Source organism: Acomys russatus, chromosome 20 (genome assembly GCF_903995435.1).
Source record: "Acomys russatus chromosome 20, mAcoRus1.1, whole genome shotgun sequence".
NCBI classification, from domain to species: domain Eukaryota; kingdom Metazoa; phylum Chordata; class Mammalia; order Rodentia; family Muridae; genus Acomys; species Acomys russatus.
Genome location: NC_067156.1, coordinates 7,077,233 through 7,093,146, shown reverse-complemented (window position 1 = coordinate 7,093,146; position 15,914 = coordinate 7,077,233). Strand labels below are relative to the sequence as shown.

Genomic DNA, 15,914 nt, shown 5'->3' with positions numbered 1-15,914 from the left:
CTTCTGTGGATCCATTTTTGTCTTAGGGGAGAATAATTAAGTAGTTGTTTGAAGTGGACATAAAAACCTCAAGGCACTACGGGGCTCCCGTGGGTGTTTATTTTGAGCAGGAAGGGCTTGTGAGGCACGCAGTTTAGTCCTGTTGTTTTGTCATTCCCATGGCCAGGCGGGGCAGGCAGGCACCCTTGCATTCCAGAAGAAGGTGCATGTGAAGACTAGGGCCAAGGAAACATAGAGACTAACCTATCAGAGGGTAACAGCCACCTTATTTCTAACAGCCTTGAAGTAGCTTCAGGATCTCGTTCCCGTAAGTTTGGCCCAGGGTATCATTGGTGCCAGATGTTCTGCGTAGCTACACACACGAATCTTAGACTAGAATCAAAGCCAGCCATTTGTCCAACGTCTTCGGACTTCACTGATCATGCAGAGGTCCTCCATGAAGTACACACACTGACCCCCTTGCCCTCGCCCTCACCCTCTCTCAGTATCCAGCCTGAAATGGGAACTGCTCTTACCTGTGAGTCTTTCACAGTTTGCTTTTCTCTGGCCACCCTCCCAGCTCTGCACTGACCCACATCTCTTGACAAGAACCTGCCACAGCTTCCCATGGCTTTAAATTTGTGGTAGGGGTAAAGAGGCCAATCCGTAACATGGCAGTGGGACACGGGTTTGTGGTATATCTATCCTCTTAATTTGTCAGACTGTTCTCTTCCTTTGTTTTGATGAGCTAAAAGCTAAACTTTCCTTTTCCTAAGTGTCTTCCTGTGTCAGAGTGCGTGTAAAAGGATCTATAGGAGTCTAGTACCATAACACTTTCCTATGGCTCAAGCTCCACAGGTATGCAAGGCCTCTCCTCACTTGCCTCAGAATTAGGGATCTTCCACTGTGAATTTCAAAGCATGTCGACATACTGGAAACAATTCAGTGTGGACCCACATACCTGTACCAGTCTTCACCTCTTACTTTGCTGCTTCACCTGCCTCTCAGAAGAAATTAGTTACTCTGGATAAATTTGAAGCCATCTGTAAGAAAAATCTTTCTAGTTGCACGTCACAGCCCTCCCTTCTTCAGCATGGCTGCTATCCCTGCCCTGTCCATTTAAAAACTCTTCTTCTATTTGTATGTGTGCACAGCATTGACTATCTTTCTGATACAATTTTATATTAATGGAATCACCAGTCACATCATTTATTTATTTTCAAGAGCGACTCATACTGCCATGTGCTTAGCCTTCAGTTTTAATCTGGAATGCCACGCAACTATCTTTTTTTATTTTTTACTTGAGCAAACTAACGCTCACCCTGAGCTTGACTTAGAACTAAAATTCCCCATTGAGTATATAACTTTGAGGTCCTAACTCTTTTTGCTTGTTGTGTTGTTGTCCTCTTGACAAGTTGCCTGCATGGAGGTGCTGGCTGCGGTTTTAATGTTGCTGGATATTTCTCTCATTGAGTGTGGGAAAATGGATTGGTACAGTTTCCTGTTGGTGGACATGTTGGTGCTCTATAGATCCTGAAACAGCTGTGTTTCAGTGAGCGTTTTTATCTTCTAGGTCACCCAGATGAGAGCTTTTTAGGGAATGTGCCCCCTACAGTGTAGGGGGTACTCATAGTTACCTTCCACAGACTTTGCCTAATTGTACCCCAGGTTGTACGCTCACTCTTAGGTAAAGAGCTTAGCTCCTCTGTATCCCTGACTTTATATAGTTGCTTCTCACATATAACTGACTTGAAGCCTGTCATGGATTTGATAGGTCCTGAATTGGCTTGCTTTTTGTCTATATGATAAAAATACCCGAGAAAAGACACTGGGTGGATGCAATGTGATTTAGGCTCTGGGTTTCCTACGGGCCTGTCCATGGCCACTGGTCCTCCTGCATCTGGACAGAGTCCCATGTGGGTGTCAACTGTGGCTGAAGCTGGTCTTCACAGCAGAAAGGAAGCAAACTGGAGGGAAAGGCTGTTTGCTGTCTGTCCCTTCTGTCCCCTTTCACTCTTTGAGGAACTATAGCTCATGGAATGGTCCTGCCCACACTCAGCATCGTGAGTCTTCCCACCTAGTTGATCCTTTCTGTGAATGTCCTCACAGATTCATCCAAAAGTGAGCTGCAACCATCTCTGAGCTGACTATAAAAAGTATACAAAGGAATTTTAATAGATTTTTTTATACTTTTAATATAACTATCCTTCGAGTTAAAGTCTATATACTTGATACTGTTTGGTTTGACTTAGCATCTATTATTTATCTTGTAGTAAGTTTATCATAATTTCGTTTTCCATCAACAAAACGTGTTGAAGCAAACTTCACGAAGAATTAGATGAAAGTATTAAGCTGTCTATATGCTTGCTTGAATGTTACTCTTTTCCCCAGGAGCCTTCTAGTTACTATGGGTGATGTCTGGGCCCCAGGGACTATTTGGCTGACTCCTAGCTCCACTCCCACTTGGTCCTCTTCATTCACAATGCTCATTTTAATGGAAATGGTCACTCCTTAGAAAAACCTGGAATGCGTATTATGTAGATTTTACAGGACTAGACAAGTAGGATTTGTTCCTTCAACTCCAATTATCAAGAAGATTAACCCTTTGCCCTCTACATTCTAATTGTAACCCTTCAGAAACAGAGGTTATTTGTCTAAGATAGTTAAAAAAAAAGGGGGGCTGGATGCCAAGTGGACTGTTTTTTAGTTGAAGGAGGCAGCAGTCATCGCCTACATTTTTCTCTTGTGTTGCAGGCGTCTGTGGCGGCTTCTGGTGAAATTGCATTATGCAAGACTGGATTTCCTGAAGATGTTTACAGTGCAGTCTTACCAAAGGATGTGCATGAAGGACAGCCTCTTCTCAACGGTAGGATCTTAGAAGACACACTTGTCTGTCCAGTGCGCCTGCACGTTTCATAGTGTCTCTGAGTCAGCTCTGTAGCACAGGCAATGTGAGGTTTTCACAGTCCCCAAGATGAGACAGACCACGGGGACTTTATTGAGGACTGCAGAGAGGTTCATGTATTTTCTATGTGCGTTGTGGATGGCTCCTGGCCTTGTGAAACTTCATCAACTGCTTTTTCTGATGTTCATGAACACATTTTCTGTAGTCTGAAGAATGACACTCACCAGAAATCTGATTCCAAATCTAAAAATTATTTCTTTGAATTTGGAAAAAGGATCTTACAAATATATATTTATATTTATATTTATATATATTTGGTTTTTTGAGACAGGGTTTCTCTGTGTAGCCTTGGCCATCCTGGACTCACTTTGTAGACCAGGCTGGCCTCAAACTCACAGCGATCCGCCTGCCTCTGCCTCCCGAGTGCTGGGATTAAAGGCGTGCAACATCATGCAACTTGGATTAAAACATACTCAGTTCTGTTGTTTGGCTACATTATAGTGAAGTCATTCAACAAGGCGAGTCTCAGATGGGATCATGAAATCTGTGCTCTTACTATGACATGGTTTATAGAAAGTACTAGAAAGTCTGTGAATCTGAAATACAGACGTGTTTTTCATGCAAATATGATCAAGTTCACTATGGTGACTGTATAAGAACTCTTGCCAACCAGGTGAGGTCAAAATCAGAACTAAAGCCCCCCGAAACTCTAAAGCCCCTCTCTTTTATCCGGTGGGAAACAAATACAAGTTTGGTCCATGGCATTGCAGTGTTGTCAGGAGCACATTTATCGTCACAGGAAACGCTACTGAAATATGAAAGCAAGCCTCCATCAGCAAGTCACATTTAAATTTTACTTGCCAGCAAATCTTGCACATCTCTAAGGCTGTCTCAGAGAGCTGCGTTTAGAAAATCTGTTAACCTCAGCTAATTAGTTTGCACAGAGCTCTACCACATAGCCGTAATTGAAGTGTCTCCATAGCACTGACAAACCTTAGTGCTCTAATACCTAGGCAGCCTAGAGGCAGAGGACTTTGAAATGTAAATGGGCTCTTAGCTAGGGAAGTTCTTTAGTGCAGCTTACATTTTATTTTAATTTCTATTTAAATTATGATTTCCTCCCACCTATGTGGTCTTTCTGAGGTTGATTTTTAATTTTCCCCAAAGCACCCTAGTGCCCCCGCCTCACTACATGCTCTTTTAATAAGTGCATGTCAGAGTTGGTCTGTCTCAGTCCTGACTCTCCGTCTTCTCAATTGGCCTGATGGTGATTTAATTCAAATCGCAGTGTGTCAACATTATCTCAAAGAGAATCTTGAAGTCCTGCAGACTTTCCTTTTTCTTTGAATCTGCAAATTACTAAGTATTATCCTGGAAGTGGTGTTGTGGAAAAGTACTCCACAAGTGTGCAAACTACACCGACATGATTCTAAGAAAAAATTCAGCCGGGCAAAAGGAAATTTTAGGGAAATAGGTTACAACTTTTCATCGTATTTTCGTGACTCTCCTTTTAGTGAGTAATGTCTTTTTAAAGGAGCCTTTAATTTGTTTATTACTAATAAACACATTGTCACCAGAAAACATTGGCTTAGAATTAATTTGTTGGGCATTTTGAATAGTTTAAAAAGTGATAGCTCATTTCCTAGTTATTTGATAATGCCGATAAGGCAATAGGACTTGGCTCTTTGCTCCTATCGTTTTAATATAACCCTGATGCTTGTGATTTCTGCTGACTTTGCAGTTATAAAAGATTCAAAATATTTTTGGTTTTTGTACTCCAGTCATCTATGTTGAGACAAAAATATATGAGACTCTGCTGTCTTCCTCGGGCTATATCGTTCCTAACCAGGGAACTAAGCTGTATCCTTCTTAGAAGACATAAAGGACACACTGGCCATCTGATAGCTCAGGACACACTGTTTAAAAGTGGCCGCTAGTGAGAATACGTGGCTGTGGGAAAAGAGGAAAAGCCAGTCCTCATTCTGAGGAGCTTAGTCTTGTCTTGCTAAGAGTCACGAGTTAAAAGTTCCTGTCAGAGACCAGATTTAAAGGCTTGCAAGCTCCTCTCTTTTATATGGTTTTGGAGGCCTTAGTAGGCTGATAATCCAAAGCTGTGCCACTCACGGAAGCTGAGTGCCATAATTACATGCATATACACACTATACTGCCAAACCCATGAGGCTGACTGCCACTGCTGTCTGCTAGTGGCCTTAGGGTTTAAGGAAACAAAGTCCTCACACTTTTCCAAGCCACTGACTGCTTGGGGTGTCCTACCCTGTGAAGGTCAATGGTAGAACTGGCACTGTTGACATTCACCATGTTTTCATTTTGTCATCTCCTCTTTGTTGCAAAACATCCCTTTTCTTTTCTTTTCTTTCTTTCTTTCTTTCTTTCTTTCTTTCTTTCTTTTTTTTTTTTTTTTCTTGAGAAATGGTTTCTCTGTGTAGCCTTGGCCGTCCTGGACTTGCTTTGTAGACCAGGCTGGCCTCGAACTCACAGCAGTCCGCCTTCCTCTGCCTCCCGAGTGCTGGGATTAAAGGCGTGCGCCACCATCGCCCAAACATTCTTTTTTTAATCCTGTAGCATATATGCGTCTTTTGATGTTAGTATCAGCTTTCTGTTCCTAGCCAGTCATTTTTAATTCTGGATTTTCAAGAGTTGATAAAAGGAGGGCGGGAGAGATGGCTCAGCGATTAAGAGTACTCTCTGCCCTTCCAGAGGTCCTGAGTTCAATTCCCACAACCACGTGGTGGCTCACAACCATCTATAATGTGATCTGATGCCCTCTTCTGGCCTGCAGGTGTACATGCAGGCAGAGCACTGTATACATAATAAATAAATACTTAAAAAAAAAAAAGAGTTGATAAAAGTAAAACATCATTCTTGCTGTTTATTTATTTTATTTTATTTTTGGTTTCACATTGATGATGTTTTAAAAGAGGACAGTGGCTCACTCACTGCATGCTAGGGTAATACAGCGTCTACGTGCATACAAAGCCTTGTGACAGAGTTGAAAAGTTTGGTGTTCAGGACTAGGGCTGCTGGTCAGTTTTCAACAGTTGAGTTGTAGGTGCTTGAGAGCATTAAGCTCTGGGTCCAGAGGGGAAATGACGTTGGGAAAGCCACAAGGAAGCGTGACACCATATAGCAGGGACAGTCAGTGCTGAGAACAGCCCGTCCCTAACTTCCCTTTCATTTCACGAGACAACAAGTCTCAAGAATCAGTCAGGCCCTCTGCTATCTCTTGCAGAGTTCACCGGTCTCCATTTTCATAAAACCATAAAGACAGTGTTGTGCCTTCTGCTCAGCCATTGCCTCTTGTGTCATTATTGTGTGACTCCTGAAGACCGTCCATTGGTTTTTAAGTGCCTATATGGCCATCTTGTATAGACCTCAGTTCTGTTTTGTTAGCCAAACCAGATTTTTCTTAGCTGTGTCTCTATTTCTGAACATTCAGGTTGTTTCTAACGTTGTTCTCTGATGTATAGCGCTGCTATGGAGGTTCTAGAGAAAGTCGGTGTTTCTTTCGGGACAGTGGCTACTGCAGTTTGTTCAGAGGAAAATTTCTAGGTCAAAGGAATAGTCGAGTTTGACGGGTGGATATTAATGTTCTTTCTTAAGTTTTTGGCTATGTGGGTGTGTGTGCATGCAAGCATGAGTGCATGAGTGTGCATGCGTGCACCAGATGTGCTGTGTGCTCCTGCTCCTGCTGTGTAAGTCAGCCTAGCTGTGCTCCAAATGCCCAGATTCTGCTTCCCCTCCGTCTCCCTGCTCAGGGATTACAGATGCTCATACTGTCTTTCTTTTCTGGGCATGCAAACTCAGGTCCTCACCGCAGCGTTTTGCCCACTGCACTGTCTCCAGCCCTATAGGAATGCCCTTTGTATGACAACATGGCTTCCCCCGCCCCCAAAGATTAAAAGTATGTTACCTCATTTTAAAATCCTCATCTCCATGTAATTTTGTAATGTTTTCTAGATTTGTTCTTTCCTTTCTGGAGCAAAGCAGTTTCTAATCCTAGGAGATATATGTTTGCCTTCGTGAATTAGGATCAGATCTATCATGTTTAGGCAGTCATTTTTACCTTACATTTTCCCATTTCAGTTTCAAAGCACTTATTACCAACTCTCTCATTTTCCAGACAAGCAAATTAGAGCTCTGAGAGATTATAGGCTTGCCCATGATTACATAGCTCCTTAGACGGCTAGCTGCAGACCTGGAATTAGAACTCAGGTTTTTTTTTTTCTCTCTAACCTAGTTCTGATAATGCTGATAATTTAAAAAAAAAAAAAAAAAAAAAAAAAAAAGTCCACCACGGAGGAGAGGGAGACCAAGGGAACTAGTCCGTGTATCCAGGTGTCCTCTCCTGGAACAGTGATTTACATTTGCTGGGTAGATTTGAGACCGTCACATAAACAACATGTTTTTAAAATATACATACATACATATATGTGTGTATTTCAATATTTATATGTGTGTTTCAATATTTATATAAGACTTTTATTTATTTTCACTCAATCATTTATATATGTCTACTTACCAGAAGAAAAATATAGGCTTTGGAAGATAATATTTAATTTAAACTCCACTAACCAAGGAGGAAAAAAAACTGTGGAAGTGCATCAGTTGAAAATAGAATAGTCCACAGTATCTGACACAGCAACCAGCCTGACACTGTAGAGGTTTTCCTAGGATTTCCAGTGTGGTTGGCAAGAGGGCTGCCCTGTGTGTTTTGCATTGGTTCTCTGCATGCTGTTTCACCAAGTCAGCTCCTCCAGAGCTGCTTCACATAAATAGCAACTGGCAATTACCACGAATATTCTCAGTAATCCATTCTGTTGCACAAGCTCTGGGCAGCCCGTGATGAGTATGTCCAACTTGATAGGATTTAGTTTAGCTTAGTTTGCTTGCTGATTGAGCCTGTTCTGCATTAACATGGCGCTGAAGGGTGGTAGCTGTAGACAATGGGACTGAAATAGTTTTTATTAGTTTGGTAGGGCTATGGGCCTGAGACACTGTGGTTGGGGTGGGTGCATGTGCATGTGACTGTGTGCGTGTGACTGAGCGTGTGTGAGTGTGTGCGCGTGCGCTTGCGCATGCCCGTGGGTGCGTTCTTGGATGTTCTTGCACAGGGGTAGGGGCATGTATGTGGGAGTGCATGTGTCTGAGAGTGGAGAGGCAGAGGCCATCCCTGGATATTTGCCTCAGTTGCTGTCCATCTTGCTCACTGTGGCTTAGTGAACTGAGGCTCCCTGACTGAGCTGACTGGCTGGCTAGCGCGTCTTGGCATCTCCCTCTCTACCTGCCATTACCACAATTGTTTGCTTCTGGTCCAGCTTTGAACAGATGTTGTGGGGATCGAATGGTGGGTCCTTGTACTTATGTGGCAAGGGCTTTTACTGACAAAGCCATCCTCTCCCTACCCTCGACTTGCCGTACTGTTATTTTTTTAATGCTATGAGTGCTTTTGTGTGATATGCCTCGCCAAATTTTAAAACTATTTGTTCACGATACTCTGTTGCTGTTGTTTTGGTGAATTTTGTTCTTATTTAATATGTAAAATGTTTAAAATATTCAAACTGTAGGTTTATAAAGTTCTTGTTGATAATGCCAAGCAGGCCTTTGCAGTTCGCTGCCTTCTGCTGGATTGTGGGAAATGGCACACAACACAGGGCTTGTTCTCTGTCCTGTTGATAAGCGGCTTACGTGTATTCTTCACTGATCATTTCAAAATCTTCCCATGAGCAGTGTTTTTTGGTTTTTGTTTTATTTTTAGTGAAGGACCTTTAAAAAGTTTTAAAACTATTCTTTTTTTTTACTTTTTGTTTTGTGTGTTTGCACCCCACTCCCTGGCACCATGTTTGTGGTGGGGGTTTGACTTTCACCATGGACCGTGCTTGGAGGTCAGAGGACAACTTTCTGGCTTTCCTTTCCTCCTTGCTGAGGCAGGGCCTGTATCTTCCAGGTCAGCTAGCCACCAGCCTCTGCCTCATTCCCCCGTCTCCAGGTCCTGAGGCTCTCATTTCTAGTGTCTTGACCTGCCAAGCTCTAGCTTGCGGGCCCTGGTAAGTTTCTTTTCTTTAAACCATACAATCAACTATATAGTGAATAAAAGAACTGAGGACCTTAGGCTTTTTTACAGTCATTTAGACATCATTTCTTATTTGCAAGTTTTTCTAACCCCTTCGATGTATTTTAGGCCCTGTTTTCTTAATGCAGTGCTACAAGTGAAGATACATGTTCTGTCCAGGTGAACACTTCCTTTTTTTTTTTTTTTTTCTTTCTTTCTTCAACCAGGAGACACATGTTAAAGAGAGCCAGATCAGGTATGGTTTGCCTGGCACTTGCAAACACTAAGAAGCAGGTTCCCAAATATTTTACAGATCTATCTTCATAAACTCAAGGAAAACCTTTTTCTGTGTCTGTCCTCGTGGTAAGCATCTATCAGGGACTATGGCAGAAATAAGTGCCATGACACAGATGCAGCAGGTACAGGAAATGGAGAATTTGTGCTTTGGCCCTGCAAAGCAGGGTGGTCAGGGCGTCAGGAAACTAGGTTACAAATTGATACTGTATCGGTCCAACTGCCCTTGAGGGAAGAATATTCACAAAAGTGAACAAACAGTACACGATAGGGCCCCGAGGACAAGTGCCTGGCTGACCAGAGTGGAGACAGGAAGAGGCTGAGGTGAAATGAGGTCAGTGTAGGAATGGGCCACTCTCTGTGAGGCTTTTAGACCAATTATAAGGCCTGTGGCTTTGACTAAGGTGCAGTTTGGAGGGCTTTCAGCAGTGAGAGGACATGATCTGACTTCAAAACAGGATCGTACTGGCTGGGACACTGAGAAAGCACAGGAGGACAGGCCAAGAGGGAGGCTAGTGCAAGAGGGTGATGGGGACAAGGAGGGTGGGCACAGTGGAGGGTGGGCACAGGCCTCGGCTTTAGATTTCTACAAGAAACATGTGACATAAAAGTCATATAACATGAACTCAACCATTTTCAAGTGGCTGGTGTGATACTGCTCCGTCTCTTGGCGGAGTGGTACAAACAGCAGCTCTTTCCACTTCCAGATATTTCTACCACGTCGAAGTAAGAGGTTCTACCCAAAGAACATTGTCCCTCCTTTCATCTACGTTCCAGCACACGAACTCCTGTGCTGCTTGCTTATTTCACACAGCGTAAAACTCAGGGAATTCTTGGGAGCTCTTGTTGTGTGAGCAGAAGCTCATCCCTTCTTATTGGTGAGAGGTGTGCGGCCTGTGGATGCATCCACACAGACAGGGGCGCATATGGCGTACACTCCCCCTCCCCGCCACACACACCAAAATGTGTCATCCATTCTATTCATGATTCACCTGTTGATAGATGTATGCAGCCTTTTCACTGATGGGCCACGGAGAATACTGCTGGTGTGAGCGTGCATAGATAACACGTTCTATTTGAGAACCTGTTTTTTTTTTTTTTTTAATTTAATTTTTTTCCAAATGTCTACCGGAGAATGAAATGAAGTCTGTGTACTGTTCCCATGTTTACGTCATTGCAGACCTATGAGATGCTTTCCATAATAGCAGTATTCCCCCGGGGGAATTCACAAGACCTCTTATAGCTCCACACACTCACCAACGCTTGTTATTTCACACGCATTTTTATTGTGGCCATCCTGGTGGGTATGAAGCTGCACCTCATTAGGGTTCTGATTTGCATTTTCCTGAAGACTAATGATGTTGGATGTCTTTTTTGAATGTTTCATTTCTACGCAATTTTGGAGAAATACCAGTTTGAGTCCTTGGGTCATTTTTAGAAATTTAGACAGAGACAGAGAAAGAGAGACAGACAGAGGGAGAGATCTTAGAAATCCGGGCCTTAACTAGCTATGTGATTTTAGGCATCTATTTCTTGTCCCTCCAAAGGTTGAGACATCCAGGTTCAGAGTTTGCCCAGATGTGCTTTCTGGTGATGGTTTCCTTTCTCCTAAGAGGACATCTTTGCACCATGTGGTCCCCGTGGCAGAGGCAGTCAGGGCGCTCTCTATGGCTGTATTAGTCAGGGTTCTCTAGAGGAACAGAACCTATAGAATGAAACACACACTTACATACACATGCACAGTTACATTCATATACACACTCACATACACACATACACACACTCACACACAACTTACATATGCACACATACATATACACTCACATATATGCACATACACATATTTACACATACACATGCACACACTCTCTCACACACTTACATACTTATACATGCATCCACACTCACATCCACACACATACATACAAACACATACAAATACACACACACACACACACACACACACACACACGGGGTGGGGGCTTATTAGAATGGCTTATAGGCTGTGTCCAGCTGATCTAACAATGACTGTCTACCAAAGGGAAGTCCAAGAATTCAGTAGTTGTTTAGTCCAAAATGCTGGGTGTCTCGGTTGGTCTTCAGTAGATGCTAGAATCCCAGAGAAGTAGGTTCTAATGCCAGGGAAGGAGTGGGCTGGCTACCAAGAGCTAGAGTAAGCAGGCAAGGAGAGCTTCCTTCTTCCATGTCCTTTCTAAAGGCTGCCAGCCCACGGCATTGTGCATTTGAAGGTAACTCTTCCCACCTTAGAGATGTGGGTTAGAACTGGGTCTTTGCATTTCAAATGATTTAATTAAGAAAAAAAGAAATCCCTTACCTGTGCACCTAGCCTTTTGGGTTTAGTTAATTCCAGATGTAGTCAAGTTGATAACCAAGAATCATTATCCCAGGGCCTTTTTATGAAAGCACTGAGCAACGTCATACTGGCAGAGCCCTTGTGACTTCATCACATCTGCAAAGCCTGCCTCCGGACACCACCATACTGGCTGGGAGGATTTCCGGGGTGAACTTTGAGGTGGGGGAGGGGCACAGACTTAGAGACTACAGCAGTGGTCTTCTTGCCTTTTGGAATGTGCCCTTTGTTAGAAATAGCAACCGTGTGTGTGTGTGTGTGTGTGTGTGTGTGTGTGTGTGTGTGTGTGAGAAGTAGTGTGTTACCACTGAGTTACATCTCCAGCTCTCACAGGGTCTTGCTATAAAGGTACACCCACATTTGTTCTTTTCATGAAAGCTAACCTGGCCTGGAACTGGTGATGCTTGGGCCTCTGATTATAGGTATGTACCACCCTGGATGATTACGTTTTTAGTTGTGATGTAGGTCAGCTTACCTTTTTTTTTTTTTTTTTTTTTTTTTGTCTTTTCTTCTATTTCTCTTACATTTGGTGCTTTAGCTGAGGATTCAACGAAGAATCAAAGGTCAGGAGGACTTGCCCTTGTTCGTCTCAGGGTTCTGTGGCTTAAAAACCTTTAATATTCAACAAATGCTCTTTTTTGTCTATTTTTTTCTGTGTGCCATTTTTTGTTTGCTTTTGAAACAGGGCTAGCAGGATGTGTTCATATACAAATGTCTGTTCACAGGAGGACTGAGAAGCCTCCATGGGACTCTACAATGAAGAGTTCCTTGTATCTTTGATGAAAACTCAGAGATAATTCTGGGAATCTTGACTTGTCTGTATGTTTTATAGTCAGGTGGAGCAGGAATGTTCTATAAAGGTTAAGTTTTCAATGGGAAGAAAGGGAATTATATGGAAGGTAGAGGGAGAAGTGGCTACATATGTAGGATTTTTTGTTTTGTTTTGTTTTTTTCGAGACAGGGTTTTTCTGTGTAGCCTTGGCCATCCTGGACTCACTTTGTAGACCAGGCTGGCCTTGAACTCACAGCAATCCGCCTGCCTCTGCCTCCTGAGTGCTGGGATTAAAGGCGTGCGCCACCATGCCCGGCTCATATGTAGGATTTTTAAAAAAGATTTATTTATTTATTTATTTATTTATTTATTTATTTATTTATTTATTATGTATACTGTGCTCTGCATGTACATCTGCAGGCCAGGAGAGAGCATCAGATCACATTATAGATGGTTGTGAGCCACCATGTGGTTGCTGGGAATTGAACTCAGAACCTTTGGAAGAGCAGTCAGTGCACTTAACCTCTGAGCCATCTCTCTAGCCCTGAGGGATCATTTTAAAAATGATACTTAAATGTTATTATGATGTGAAAGGAGTCCAATGGGAAGGGACAGGTCAGAGTACAGTAGACAGTACTCAGTTGCTCAGACAACATAAAGCTGGCTTGAGAAATGAGATGAGGAGGAGCTCAGACATCTCACTGCCCACCAATACTGCATGTGTTTTACACACCTGCATTTGGACCCCCGCTCCTAGGCCTCTTGGCTCCTCAAATGGTGACAAGTCCATATTTCAGCCTTCAGGTTTATCCCAGCAGAAGATTTCCTCTCCAGAAATGGCATCCTTAACAGATGATTTTGAAAGAATACTAACCCGACTCTCTTGTCTTAAGTGGGGGAGGGAGAGATCATTCCCATCTGTCCGTCTGCTCCATCTTTGGAGCATTCGGTTAAGAACGCGGTTTCTTAAGCAGTTTAACAGAACCATGTTTCTGAAACTTTTACCCTATGTTCCATTGACACCCAGATTTTATTAATGTGGTACCTTATTCTCTGAAGTCGTTGCTTTTTTTTCCTTAATCATTTTCATTCTGAAAAGTGTTCTCGAACATTTGACACACAGTAGGCCTTTTTCAAGAAACCAGAGGACGGTGGTCGACAGAAAATCGAACTCCTTATTGGAGTGACTTGGATTCCAGATTCTCAGCGTCCTTGGGCATAATTGCCTGCACTCCTTCATTCTCCTCCCCGGTCCCTGGCTGAACATCACACGGTTTCTTCAGTGATGTTTCAGCACTTTAGGTCACTCTCTTCTTTAAAAGAGAGGAACCTTAGGTTTACCTACGACTGAACTTAATCCTTGTGCCCTAAAGCCTGTGGCCTAGGCACTCCTCTTGCCTCTGATACCGGTGTGGCTGTTTGGCTCTTCTGGGAAGCCCCAGGTAGGGCCCAGGTAGGGCTGGCATTACTTATGGCGACATTATTTTTGCTTTGGCTAGAATTGAAATTAACTCAAGCCCTTCAGTGACTCTCAAGCAAGCAGCTTTCCATCTTGACTGGTAAAATCTATTTTTCGTGCAAGTGCTGGGCTTGTAAGTTGAGTCTTTTTAAATAATATCTAGAGACCCCGTGACATGCGAGAAACTCATTCCTGGGAAAAGATGACAGTATTTATTTTATAAGAGACTATTTGAGTAGATAAAGTAAAATAAATAAAATAAAGTAAATGGTTTTTGGTGACATTAGTCAAATTGACGAAATGAACCCTTTCCTGTTCCCTCTTCATCTTCCCCCTCCGTCTCCAAATTATGAAATAATCAAAAAGAGGCAGATGGATTTCAGCTTAAAGTAACTTCCTGACACTTGCTAAAACCATACATCAGTTCTTGACCCATGATTCCATAAAATAGAATTTCTTAGTGTCCGCCAATGGAGGGAGTGTGTGCCTACAGCGGAAACCTGAAGTTAGGCAGAGCAGTCAGGGCACCTCGGTTCCCATCACTTTCAGCTCCCTGTCGGAAAATTCTTTTTTACACACAGAAAATGACCTGTTTTTAAGAATCATGTTATCAAAGGAAATGTGGCTTTTAGATTTTATGTAGATGCATTCAGTTGTGTATGTACATATGACATGGAATTAGAAGCAGAATGTGTCATTCATAGCGTCCTCTGGAATGTTTCCTTCTTTAGATCATATGGTTCCTTTGTGGATGCAGACATTTGTTATTTTTGTGAGGAGGGGGCAGGGGAGCCTTAAAACGATGCGTTCCCAGACGGGCTTACCATCAATGCAGTGTCCGTTCTCTATGTTGAATTGAGTGTGCAGTTGAAAGACTTGGGTTTATAGCCCCTGCATGCCCCCAACCCCCGCTGTGCTCTATCGAGGAGTTCTTGTGCCGATGTTTATTCCACACGGGTTTCCATTAGAGTAAGGACCACCCCTTTAGCTAACCCACTCATCACAGTTTGTTTGTGATATCTTTCCATTGATTGCTCCATGACTTTGCTTGTCCACCTGCTCATCTTCTGTACTTCTGTTTTTCTTTCTAATGTCTGTATTAAAAAACACAGGCAGTAAGTCTACCTCAGTCCCATTACTTTAGCTTTTTAAACTCAAGTACCATTGATGTTCAAATTTTAGAGTATTTGAGTTACCGCCTAAGCGTATGAAGGGCCAGTTGCCATGGCTCTGTGACAGACATGAGGTTTGAGTACCAGTATCGTGTCTTCAGGTCCATGCTAAGGGTGGTGCTGATGAAGGTGCAGCACCAACACTAACACAGTTGGCCTTTGTCTGTGTTTCAGCAACAGAAAAGCAGATGCTGTCCAATTATGAGTGTTCCATGTTCCGACGTCAGAGCGTGCTAGTTCATAGGTGTAATGGGAGATGGTGGATGTTGTAGGCTATCCTCTCCCTGCTGTGCATGTAGAAACTACTCTTCTTCTTTGGGCAAATGGCTTCTCTAAACATTTGGATTAAATGAATCTTATATGCACTCTTAATAAGTTTTGTTTATGGTAAGCATCTGAACACTTCTTTCTTTCAAATAAAAAGTGTAGGCAGTTCTAATGCAAATGCTAAGTAAAAAAAAAAAAAGACTTATTTCACTTGCCTTGTGACAATTATAATAAAAGGAAGAAACCAATGAAAATGACCATAAATTTTATTTCTCAGTCTTTTAAAAAAGAAGCTTTTCATTTTATTTATGTGTTAGTGTCTGTATGGATGTATGAGAGTACTGTGGGTGCCCACAGGGGCCTGGGAGAGTGTGTGGGATTACCTAGAACTGGAGTTACATGTAATTGTAAGTCTTCAGGAACTAACCTGTGTCTTCAGGAAGGGCAAAGGCTTTTTGAGCCAATCCCACTGAGCCAGCACTCTATCCCTGATCTCAGTTAACTTTTGGTGCTGAATCGCCATCTATGCTGGCTGCTTTGCTTACCTGCAAGGGCGTCCTCGGCAGGCGGGCAGCACCTAGCTCACCGTTCCGTCTCTGACATCTAGCGGACCATCAGCTGGTCT

General features: G+C 42.8%; 1 protein-coding gene across 1 annotated transcript in view; it reads left to right on the top strand.

Moving 5' to 3' along the window:
• The window catches only part of Cdh2 (cadherin 2), a 222,225-nt gene that overhangs the window by 31,661 nt on the left and 174,650 nt on the right, over positions 1-15,914 (top strand). Inside the window, exon 2 of the mRNA XM_051163472.1 lies at positions 2,734-2,845. Within this exon, the coding sequence (XP_051019429.1) occupies positions 2,734-2,845 (112 nt within the window). The remainder of the gene's footprint in view (positions 1-2,733; positions 2,846-15,914) is intronic.